This window comes from Ursus maritimus, unplaced genomic scaffold (genome assembly GCF_017311325.1).
Source record: "Ursus maritimus isolate PB19 unplaced genomic scaffold, ASM1731132v1 scaffold_25, whole genome shotgun sequence".
Lineage (NCBI taxonomy): Eukaryota > Metazoa > Chordata > Mammalia > Carnivora > Ursidae > Ursus > Ursus maritimus.
Genome location: NW_024425008.1, coordinates 37,234,872 through 37,247,512, shown reverse-complemented (window position 1 = coordinate 37,247,512; position 12,641 = coordinate 37,234,872). Strand labels below are relative to the sequence as shown.

Sequence of the window (12,641 nt, the reverse complement as noted above, 5' to 3'; positions counted from 1 at the left end):
CTAGCATCTTAACTGCCCAAATGATAGAACAGAACTTTAAAAATATTTCGCTAGGGTTGTTTTGGTTTATATGTTGAGATGATCCAGAAAACCATTAAAAAGAGAATATGTAGAGATAAAGCGTTTGGCTGACTGTGTACATATTTTAGTAAAGCCTCAATGTTAAGCCAGAAGCCATTATTCATACTCATGATGTCTTAGACATGGGAAAATGCTTCTAATTTTTGCAACATAAAAGAAGTATGATGACAGCGGCAAAACTGAATGGCTAGCCAGACATGCTGATATGAAAGATAGAATGCAGATTTGAACATTGTACTCGGTCTCCATTTAGAAGTCTAAACGTTTTTCACTCTGAATTTGGGAGTTTGCTGTATTTAGAGATATTTTTATAAAACTAGAAAGTAACAGCAAGGGTGAGATTGCTAAAATGTATGCCACTACCGTCAGGAGTTGCAAGTACATTTACTTTATGAAGCTATCAGTTTGATTATTTTTTTCTCTGATATAAAGGTTGTATTGTAATATAAAAATTAATAAATGTTTAATTTATTTAGGTAATTGAAATACCAATTCTTTTTGGAATCCTTCAGTATCTGACTTTTGCTTATGGGAAATTTATTTGCTTTTCATGGTTACTATATATACAGTCTATACTTGTATATACTTTTCTACTATTCAAAGATAAAACAAACCTTAGTTAAATTTTTGGATCAGTATCATCTTAACTTGCTCATTGACCGAGAACCTCTACATACGTCATTTTAAAAGCAAGTTATTCAGTATATTCCCATTTGTGACACCGAAAAGCCTCCTTGCTTTAAGTTCTTGGAAGGAAAGTTCTTCTTAAGAAAGAACAGATAGGGATGTCTGGGTGGCTCAGTCAGTTAAGCATCTGCCTTCGGCTCAGGTCATGATCCCAGGGTGCTGGGATCGAGTCCCACATCAGGATCCTTGCTCAGCGGGGAGCCTGCTTCTTCCTCTGCCTGCCACTCCCCCTGCTTGTGCTCACTTGCTCTCTCTCGCTCTCTCTCTCTCTCTGGCAAATAAATAAATAAAATCTAAAAAAAACCCAGATAATTTTAACTACAATATTAAAGAGAGATGCTAAAATTGAACAGTGGTGTTTCTTTAATCTCATACTTCGGTGACAGAGACCTTCTGGTGACTTGGCTCACATACACATAATATTCAGCAAACTTACCTTCTCAATGTCAAATTATATAGAAGCTAACGTTTAGATAATTTTTCTGGTTTATTATATATACCAAGGCTTTGGAATGTCAAATTTAAGGAATTGTGCCCCTATATAATATTATCAATTATGTTTAGAAAATTAAAACAAACTGGTAAAGATTTGTTGATTAAAATATGTGACTAACATAACATAATAAAACATTTAAAAATATTGTTAATTTTTGTGATGAAATTCACTTTAGAATATGTATATTTGGAGAAAAGAATTTTGGCATTTCACATAGGAAAAAATTTCAGTTCTTAGTTTTGTAACTCTGCTTTTTAATTTTTATGCTCTAAACTATATCCAAAATCTACCCCTCTAAGATTATTGTAGAAGTCTTTCATTGTTAAAGTATAAAGGCTCCTGCTTATAATCAAGTTATATATCCCAAAATCAAAACTAAATTGTCTTTGTTCACTGTGTTTAGCAGTATGTAAATACACTTAAAAAAAAGACCTGTGTCGTCCATCAACTCTGATAATAGGTTAAAGTTAATAATTCAAATTTTGCAATTAAAAATGTTCACATTTTTGTTCTTAATTAGTATTTTAGTAATTTTATATTTTCAACATTTCAGTTTTCTTTCCAACTTCGTAGGTATAACATGTAAAGGCCATATATGGTTTTTAAAATGCTTAACTTTACAAACCTGGTGGTCTTTGTATACAGAAGTACAGAGGTGCTTTTTGTTGAGTTAGTGACAATTTAAAGAAAACGCATGTATGTCTTGAGAGAATATATTAAAACTGGTTTTAAAAAATGATGACCGTATCTTAGACTCCGTAGGAAAAGGGTGTTCTGTACCAGGCCTTAGCATCTGCTAGTCTGCTTCTTTTTAGCGTAAGTACTGTAAGGTTAAGCACTTTTTGAACTATAGGATTACATGAATGTTTTTACTTCTCATTTTTACTGGTGGTGTCATTAGTTAGAGCATGAAGCTATACAGGCTAAGGACAAATTTGGTTCTTTTATGAGCCATTTAATTTTCATCTTTTCTATGCCTGCATTTCTTAAATATGTGGAATGAAAATGTAATTCCATATTCTTATGATAAAAAAAGAAAGTGTATGCCCTACTAATTATGGGTGAGGAAAAGTGAATGTCTCTGAAAGTATGATTCAACTTTCATACATTAACCTTAGTTACCTATGCAGTTTTCAGAAACTATTGCTAGTGAAAACTTGCTTTTGGATAGTATAGTATGCCAGTGCTGTTTAGGGAGAAGTGGGGTTGTTCTTGGGTAATTAGTGCATTTGAACTACTGCAGCCTGGGTGGTCATTAGATGACCTTGGGATTTGCTAAGCTCTACTTATTCTAAGAAGCCTGTCCTTACAGACCATAAGTCTCCAAAAGTTTCCCCAGCAGGGGTTACTTCTGCTTTAACTTTAATGTGACAATCCAATAGCTCAAGGTAGTGGTGGAATAGCTGTCTTCCCTGTAAGACTTGGCACACGAATAGTTTTGTGTAAAAATAAAAATTATAATCTCTCTTAACAGCTGTGACATCTTATGAAGATCTTGGACTCTTTGCATTTGGATTACCTGGAAAGGTAAGTTTTGTTTTGTTTTTTTTCTCCTTACTGTCTCCAAGATCCATATAGACATTTTTTTCCCCTTCCATTTCTAGTTAAAAGAGGCAGGGATATCTAAAAGAAATTAGGGGACTAAAAGGAAACTAAAGTGAAGAAAGGCAAAATGATGGGAACAGGAAGACAAAGAGAAGAAATCTCTCTATACGCCCTTCTGGAAAATGCATCAATAAATTTAATTCAACACTTAAATCTGTTAGTATTTTTTACCCTTATGAAGAAGAGCAGTGACTTGAATAATTTTAAAACTGTAACAATGGCCTGTTTTTTTAAATTAATTTTTATTAACTGAGTAAATCCTCATAAAGATAGGAAAACAAAGAAGCATAGAATTAAGATTATGGCATGACTATTTACAAAACTGATAATTAGAAGATTATATCACTTAAGAGCTGAACAGTGCTAAAAAACGATCAAGCTCTTCCATCATCTGTAGGCGAGGAAATTAAGGCCCAGAGAAATGAAGGGGCCTATTTGTCCACAGTTACTCAAAGCCAGTATTACATTGTAGAACCTCAGACTCTAAATGAGCTGCTTTCCTCCTCAGAATAATAGAAATGACGGCAATATTTGTTGGGTATTTGTTTGTGATAGGCACATACAACTAAACTGAGAGGTAGAGGAAACAATGTCTTCTTCCACAGGTAACCAGGAGTTAAATATTTTTGTGAGTGCTGTAGTACTTAATTTCTCAAGATCTATTACACTTCTAAAACCCATTTTCATGTTGGTTGCAAATTGGACTTTTTCTTTTCATTTGAAAATCTGTTGTTTGTTTTGTGTTTGTTTATTTGGTTTTAATCTTAAAGGATACAGTATCTGTAGATGGCCAAACCAACTTCTAAGAAGTGAGTCTGGGAGGAAAAAGATATAGCTACATAACAGGGGGAAAAAAACCTGTATTTACATCTAAACTAACTTTGTTTTTAAAGTACAAAAAGAAATATTTAAATTGTGCTGTGTAGCCTCATGGTTTGGACCTTGTTTTAATAACCTGCAATTTGAACAAACTGGAGAATATGTTACTTGCCGGTAAAGGGTTTTGTTAATCGTCCTGATAACAGTTTCTCTTTCCCGAAGACAGGGATGTTTGGTATAATCATGATCAGTTTCCTGTATCGCCAGTTTAACCAAGGAAGAAGAAAATGTTGTTTATATAAGAAAACTCTCTAATTTCGTATGATCTATAAATATGACTCTAAGGATCATCACTGTTATTTCACACTGGTATTTCCTGCATTCCTTGAATAGCAGCAGAATCTAAAAGAATGGAGAGCCCCCTTTCCCTAAAACTCTGGAATAGTTGCATTGTCATTAATGTAGGCACTCAGTTCTTAGGAGGCAGGTACACAGACAGAGGAGGCTCTAATGAGGAGTTGCTGTTGTTCCTTTTTTATACTTCCTCTCCACTTCCACAGCTGGGTTGAAACTTCCTATTTCCTTCTTTCCAGATATGATGCGGAAATGGATAGGACAGGATACAATAACATTGTTCTGAGAATTAAAGAAATATTTTTAAATTTTTTGAACTTTTTAAGAAAGATTTTTAAAATTGTCTATAAATCAATTCATCTACTCACCAAACAGATATTTATTGAATAAATACCATGTGCCATGCATTCTAGTAGGCACTGAAGACATAGATAGGTAGATAGACATACTGACTTTCTAGATCTTGAGTGCTTAAATTCAGCACTTAAGATGGAAAGAAAATCATGAGTAAGTTCATCTTATTGTTTTTTGCAATATATTAGTAGAAATCCAAATTTCATGGATGACTGACAATAGCCATCCATTGCATATGAAAGATAGTGCGCAAAAGTTCAAAACAGTCTTTTCACAAATGACTGTAACATTTTGTAACTAATTTTTAAATGAGTTGACATGCGGAGTTGCTTCTGGAAAAGTGAGAGTGGCAACTACTCCATCTTCAAAGACACCTGTCATTAGCCCTGCTCGGCAGACCAGGGCCCTAGTGTTTCCAGGAGAGGCAAATGATGTGCCATTGATGGAATTCCTAGTAGAGGTGAGTCTGAAAGGTGATCTGTTCCCAGTCCATGAACTGAATGATCCTAGATAGCTAGTCCACTCCAAATATCCATTGGGGGTGCGGATTCACCAAGATTTATGTGATTGAAAGGCCCAAGTGGAAATCGAATATTTAGTCATTTCCTGTGAGTGCATCAGATTACCAAGAATGGATAAGGAAGGTATCTTGAGTTTCCCAGGAAGCATTTCGGAATCACAAGCCAGCAAACCTACAAGCTGAACTTAGTCCTTAGGCGTATTTGGTTTGGCTTACATTTTTTAATTTTTAACTGATTGCCAACTAAGAGTTAAGAAATTTTGAAAGAATTCAGTTTCTGACTTTCCTTGAAAAATTAAAGAAATATAGAAGATACAGCTACCTAGGATCTGCATTCTTACGTGGCAGCAACTGGCCAGAGCTGAGCAGCAGCCCCTTTTTGAAAGGGAAGGAGTTCTCCACTAGACTATAGTCTTTACGACCTTCTGTTGTTTTATACTAAGCCCACCCCATATTCCTGAGTCTGAAATAGTTTGCTTAAAATTTCAGATCTGAGAATATATGGGCTCTCGAATTTTCTGCTCTAGGCTTTACTAATTCCTGGGTCAGGATGTTCAAAAGCTTGTTGTCGTATGCCACACTGACACACTCGGGCTGTGTAATTTCCTCCTATGCAAAACAGCATCCGCACAGCACACCTCAGGCTGTAGCAGTCGACCTACTAAAGCAACGTCTCATTCTACCTCCTAAAGCAGTGAAAAAGGGAAAATGAGACCAGATAGATTTAATTTCAATTTTCTGCTACTTTGATAATCACCAGTTAGTAGCTTTTTAACACAACTTTTTAAAATGACCGCCAAGAATATTTTCAAAAGCATTCTTTATAGTAACTGTGGAACTATTAAAGAAGGGCTTTTTGTGTGATGATAGTTTTATGTATTACAAATGGCTGACAAAGTACTTTCAATTTCTCTTCGCTTCTGCATCTGTTTTTTAGTCATGGTTATTGCATTTTAATAAGATACTATTCCTTTTATATTATTTCTTCTTTGATCTTGTAAATACATTTGTTCTTTTATAGGCGGCGGTAGCAGGCACCATCCTAATTCAGAATATTGGAGGTGAGCGACTGAGAGTGCACTGCTTATGCATAAATGTGATGACAAGCGTGTCTTCCTCTTGTTTCTTGCCTTACTACAGCTCTGGCTGGCAACCTGAACTTCTGCACACATAGGTATCTTCAGAAACCTTCAGTGTTGTCCTCATCACGCTCTCTCTTTTTTTAAGATCCTTTTTATTAGCAGCCCTTGTAGGACAATAGCTTCTAAATTTAGTTCCAGGTAAACCCTTGATTTTAGTCTTGTTATTAGGTCTGCAATACACCTCTACAGCATTGGCTTTCTGTAGTTGTGATAGTGGTAAGGTACAGCGTAGAAAAACTCTCCAGGTGATTCTAAAATATTTCCCCTCTACTTTTGTCCTAATTACAACATTGGCATATACTGCTTCGGAGGGAGTGATGTTTCCTGGGCTGTGAACAATCTGGTATAGATAAGCAGTGTCCTCTTATAACCAAGAAATTTAAAATGACAAGGTAGTTTAAAAAATAAATAAACCTGGGGCACCTGTGTGGTTCAGTTGGTTAAGTGTCTGACTTTAGATTTCGGCTCAGGTCATGATCTCAGGGTCATGAGATTGAGCCCTGCATTGGTCTGAGTTCTGGGTGTGGAGTCTGCTTAAGATTCTCACTCTCCCTTTGCAGCCCCCTCCCTCTCTAAGATAGATAGATAGATAGATAGACCGACCTGAAACAAATAAGAACCATTCTCACGTTTATCTTGTGTCTTGTTTTCATTAAAAAAGATCCCAATATCGAGAACCATGTAGAAACAAAAATTATTATTAATTATAGACAGTTCTAACTAAATGTATTAAGCATTTAGATCCAAAATATGGGAGTCATGTTTGTATATGTGGTGAAGAACTTACATAGCGCTGAACAAGTCCTCAGTTTTCTTTTACCATTAACTGGAGGGCCAAATAAATGCTATTAGTTTAAAGGAAAATACACAGGGAAGGTCGACATGCATTTTGGACCTTACACAAGATTGTATGGTCAGAGGAAATCTTAATCTTATTTCTTATGTGTAACAGTTCAAAATAATTTAAAAATGGCAGCTCTACTATAAAGTTCAACTCATACTCAAGAGATCTGAGCTATTTTACTTTAAGTATTATTCAGCCAAATTCCCTCTTTAATGGGTTTCTTGATCAAGGAAAAAATTAACATTCCAACAATAAATTATACTTGCTATTGTTTTGGGAATCCTGAACATTCATGTTTTAATTCTTTGAATGTTCATGGAAAAAAGAGAAGAAAGCTTTCTTGGATGTCATACCAAATAATCTCCTAATATACACTACCTCACTCTTTGTGCTAGAAGACAATAACCAGTTTCCTCCTTTATGAATCTGTATAATGCCATTGATTTTAAGATCTGCTTTAGAATAATTTATCTTGTCTTAACAAATATAATTGCTTAAATGTGTACTTGTAATGTCTAATATGAATGTATATATATATATATATTTTTTTTTTTAAGATATTATTTATTTATTTGAGAGAGAGGGGGAGAGAGCACAAGCAGGGGGAGCAGTGGAGGGAGGGAGAAGCAGGTCGCCACCCCCAGCAGGGAGCCTGATGAGGGGCTCGATCCCAGGATCCCAGGACCATAACCTGAGCTGAGGGCAGACGCTTAACTGACGGAGCCACCCAGGTGCCCCTTATATGAGTGTATATTTTAATATTTTCCATTCCTCATTATTCTCTCTATCTTATTACTCAGAACCATCACATTTTGTTTAGATTAGGTTGAACTACTATTTGGCATTTTATGTAGAATTTTTTTTTTTAAGATTTTAAAAAATTTATTTATTTGACAGAGAGAGACAGCAAGAGAGGGAACGCAAGCATGGGGGGAGTGGAAGAGGGAGAAGCAGGCGTCCCACTGAGCAGGGAGCCAGACGCAGGGCTCGATCCCAGGACCCTGGGATCCTGACCTGAGCCGAAGGCAGACGCCTAATGCCTGAGCCACCCAGGCGCCCCTAGAATTTTTTTTTTTAAGATTTTTTTTTTTATTCATTTGAGAGAGAGGGCGTGAGCACACGCATGAGCAGGTGGGAGGGGCAGAGGGAGAAGCAGACTCCCCACTGAACAGGGTCCTGACTTGGGGCTGATCCCAGGACCCAAGATCATGACCTGAGACGAAGGCAGCCGTTTAACCGACTGAGCCACCCACGCACCCCTTATACAGTATTGTCAATCCAGGAATTCGGACCCAAGTGTGTGACCCTGCCAAAATGCCCACTTTTGTATTCTTGATATCCTTCGCTCTGATCCCTTCCTTGTTCTTTAATCTTGTATCTAACTATTATTGTGCATGATCTATTTTAGCACTTTTTATTAGATTGAAGCTGTATATATATATATGTTTTTCTCCCCTACTCTCTTGTAAGCTCTTGCAGGGCAAGGACTAGGTCTCATTTCTTTTTGTACTTCCGGAACCTAGCACAATACCTGAGGCTTGATAAACCTTTGTTGAACTGAACAGAGCTGAATAGGATTTGTATGAGGTATGTCCAAGTATTTTTTAATATTCTAGATATATTTATCAAGAAAAAGAGAAAAAGGAATGGCTAGACTGATCACTAGCTTTAAATATTTGAAAAGCCAAACATGAAATTAAAAAAATGTTCTAGAAAAAGAATGTCCTAGAAAGGATTCCTGCATCTGGTGGCAGAAAATCATCAATTCTCTCGAGTCTACGTATGTTGATTTGCTTATTTGCTTTATATTATAATCTTTTTTAAGAAAAAGTGATTTAGGGTACCTGGGTGGCATGGTCGGTTAAGTGACCAGCTCTTGGTTTCGGCTCAGATCATGATCTCATGGGTTGTGAGATCGAGCCCTATGGAGACTCCCTCTACCTCTGCCCCTACTCCCATGTGCTCTTCTGTTCTTTGTAACATTTAAACACTTTTCAGTTTTCTTAGGATTCTATGCCCCTGATGAATCTATGAGAAAAATAGAACAGAGAGACCTTTAACGTCAAAATGATCATGAATTGCTCTTGATCAGTATTTGTTACAGGGATGTTTCAGTGAAGACCCAGTTATCGCCTACATCTCCTTATTCCATAAATCTAGATAATTTACTCATTCATTCATGTTTTTAGTACCCAGCACATAGTAGGCATTTAGTAAGTAATGCTTATTATAGGAAGAAAGGAAGGAATAAGAGAAGGAGAGCGAGAAGGAAAAGCCAGCAGCCTGGCTCGGTGCTTCTTTAGGAGGAAGAGAATTGATCATCTGGGAGGAGGAGACCATGGAATATATTAGTGAGTATATAATTTCTTTTGGAAAGAATTTACTGTCACAACTTCACAGGAAACTTTTTTTCCCTCAGCATCAACAAGGCACCAAGTATTAGTCACAGGGCACTGATGTAGTCTAACAAACTGATTGGAAAAATATAGTGTCTTTGAATAATCTCTAAACTTTATGATAGAAAAAAATGTGACTCACTAAATTTAGCACTCTTATTCTAAGCTTATGGAAACCTTTGTCTTTGGAATATGGAGAGCCCTCTAGTAGGTATTCTACTGCTTCCAAACAATTCCTGATCTCCTCCCCACAATGATGAATTAGGGGACTGAAATAAGTCCTAGTGGTAGCCCCCAGCTGCCTCTTTCCTTAGGTGCTGGAGTGGCATTTGCTGAGAGTCCTTCCTGCTGGGACACAAAGTCAGAAAAGAGACATCTGGAAGTTTCAATATTGAATATTGTTACAGGCGAGGGAACTCTGGCTTAGGGTTTGAATTTGGTGGGCTACTGGTAAAAGGAGTAAGAACCCTCGTAGCAAGTAAGTGTGTGTAGTTTCCACGTAGTTCTCTAGCTGTGTCGCATTATGAGATTCTTTTCCTAAAAACCAAAGTAAGTAGTTAGTCTCACATTCATCTGAACTCTTGAGATAGACCACTCAGTAGGCTAACATATTCCTAGAAAGCAAGCCGTAAACCCCAAATCATTTTTAGTCAAACCAGAGAAAGTCCTGTGAACTAGAAGTGCATGATATAAAGTGAAGTTAATTGATGTTTTTTTTTGGTTTTGTATCCCACTCATCTCAAAGTGTGGAAACGTGAGTGGCTCTGAGGAGTACATTAAATTCTTACTTTGCTCTGTATAAAATATGAGGGACCCCTATTGATAGCATATTACTTCTTTAAAGCTCCAGTTCCTTAAAGGAGATTAAAGTTTGAATCACTGCTATATATATTGTGAAAGCAGAACCCTGAGCATTAGTCTTACTGGAACTTCCTGAAAGTGCTAGAATGATCCAGCTTTTCCAGTCTGGCACAGATCCCACAAACCTTACTCCAGCAGTCTTGATTAACACCTCAGTTTGGAAATCTTAAGTTTTAAGAGAAACTCTGCAACCCTTTTTTGTACTCAAGCAGTACAATTTCTAAATCTCATAATCAGAGAGGTATAAATAAGATCATTTTCAGTTGAGAACTATAAAAATTTCAGAGTCTCAATGTTTTTAAAATTCATGATTTAATATTAGGTAAATTAGAAACTATTTGGTTTCATTTTCTGCCTTTTTTTTTTTTTTTTTTATTTGTAGGATAGTGAAGTCATTTTAGGTGTTTTAGTTGGTACTGTCCCCTGGGAGACTGGGGTTGGGAGTGCTGTTACAACGCCATCTGCTGGTCAGCTCATCTGTAGACATACTATAGCTTCTTTGAGCCCAAACAGTACTGTCCAGAAATTCTAGAAAGCACTGTTTTAGAATAGGAAAGATATAGGAAATTTGGAAGGAAGGGTTTTTTTTTTTTCCACAAGTACTTCTTTTGATAAAATTTACTGGCAACATGTCACTTTAAAAAGGTTTTGAGGGGCACCTAGTGGCTCAGTCCATTAAGCATCTGCCTTCTGCTAGGTCATGTTCCCAGTTGGGTTCTGGGATAGAGCCCCGCATTGGGCTCCCTGCTCAGTAGGGAGCCTGCTTCTCCCTCTCCCTCTGCCAGCTCCCCCTCCTGCTTGTGCCCTCTCTCTCTCTTTATATATATATCAAATAAATAAAATCTTTAAAAAATTTTTTAAAGGTTTTGAAAGTAATGTATTTCTTAGTAATAACTTTTTTTTTAAGATTTTATTTATTTACTTGACAGAGAGAGAGATAGCCAGCGAGAGAGGGAACACAAGCAGGGGGAGTGGGAGAGGAAGAAGCAGGCTCATAGCGGAAGAGCCTGATGTGGGGCTCGATCCCAGAACGTCGGGATCACGCCCTGAGCCGAAGGCAGACGTTTAACCACTGTGCCACCCAGGTGCCCCTCTTAGTAATAATTTTTACAAATTATTTGAGTATAGTTGACACACAATGTTACATTAGTTTCAGGTGTACAACTTAGCGATTTGACATGTTTATACATTATGCTGTGTTCACCACAAGCATAGCTGCCATCTGTCCTGTTACATTGCTGTTGCAATATCTTCCACTGTATTCCTTATGCTCTATCATTTATTCCTGTGACTTATTGAAGTTTATTATAGGATTTCAGAATAGTAAATATTCTCCCATTGTGTTCAAATTTAAGATCTTGATAAAGACAAACATTTTCTTAGGGTTATGGAGAAAATTTTCCTCCATATGTTTTGATTTCCATTTTTTTTACAGATTAGGGAAATGACATTTTTGGGGGGGGTTTAGAAAAAGAGATTGTGTCGTGTACTCTTTTGAGTGGGGACAGACTTTCACTGGCATTTGGACATTTAGGAGGAACCCCAGGTTAATAAGATGTGTTGAATAGAATAAACCTGTTGCTATCCCTGACTAAAAACATGTTTGAAGTAAAACTGAATCTCTCAGACGGAAAGGCAAACTTATTATTTCCTCCCATAGTACATCTGTTTAGGGCTGGCTGACTAATCCTTTAAGAAGTTGCTGAACTTCTTCCAAGTGCTGAAAACTTAATTCTGTTTTAAAAATAGCTGTATGTAATCTTATCTTCATACGTGTATTTTAAGAGTTTAACAAAAAGGGTAATTATTTTTGCAAACTAATGATTTCTTAGGCCCAGACTCCAAATGAGGCTTTATATTTTTTCAAGGAGTCCTGGGAAAAACAGTCCATAAGAGTACAGGGTTTTTGGGAAGAGGGATTGGTTTTATGTTTTGTTTTGTTTTAATTTTTTTTTACATTTCAGTTTGATGTTAATATCTCAAATATGTGAGAATAGGAAGCTTTTTCCTCTGAATTACAGTCACAGTTGCAGATGCATTAGAATCATAGTCGTGGATGCAGTGGAGGCCCTCAGGAAACTCCTTAGCTCTTCTGAGCAATCTTGGACTAATAACTTCACCAAACCAGCTACAAAGCTGAAATAAATTACATTGAAAATACATGTCAAAGTGAAACGAACACAGTGTTTTTACGACTTCTCATTCATTTCTTTGATCTTAACTATTGAATTCAGCATTTGTAAGCAATTTGTTATTTCAATGCCGATGAAAAAAGAAAAAATTCTAGGGAGTGGTCCTTTTGACAGACTTCCCTTATTTTTCTTTGCTGTGGTGATTTCTTCTTCGCTTTGCTCCTGCACTTTTCCCTAACAGTTAATCTCAAGCCAGCCTGGCTGTTTCTACCATCACTACCTTGGGCACATTACTTCTTCGTGCCTCCATTTCTGTATCTGTGAAATAAATATCTACCTCACAGTTTTGT

General features: G+C 36.7%; 1 protein-coding gene across 5 annotated transcripts in view; it reads left to right on the top strand.

Moving 5' to 3' along the window:
• SLC38A6 (solute carrier family 38 member 6) overlaps nt 1-12,641 on the top strand; it is a 78,810-nt gene that overhangs the window by 13,889 nt on the left and 52,280 nt on the right. For all 5 annotated transcript variants that reach the window (XM_008701243.2, XM_008701249.2, XM_008701238.2 and 2 more), the window contains exons 4-5: nt 2,739-2,791; nt 5,938-5,977. In XM_008701243.2, the coding sequence (XP_008699465.1) occupies nt 2,739-2,791; nt 5,938-5,977 (93 nt within the window). The remainder of the gene's footprint in view (nt 1-2,738; nt 2,792-5,937; nt 5,978-12,641) is intronic.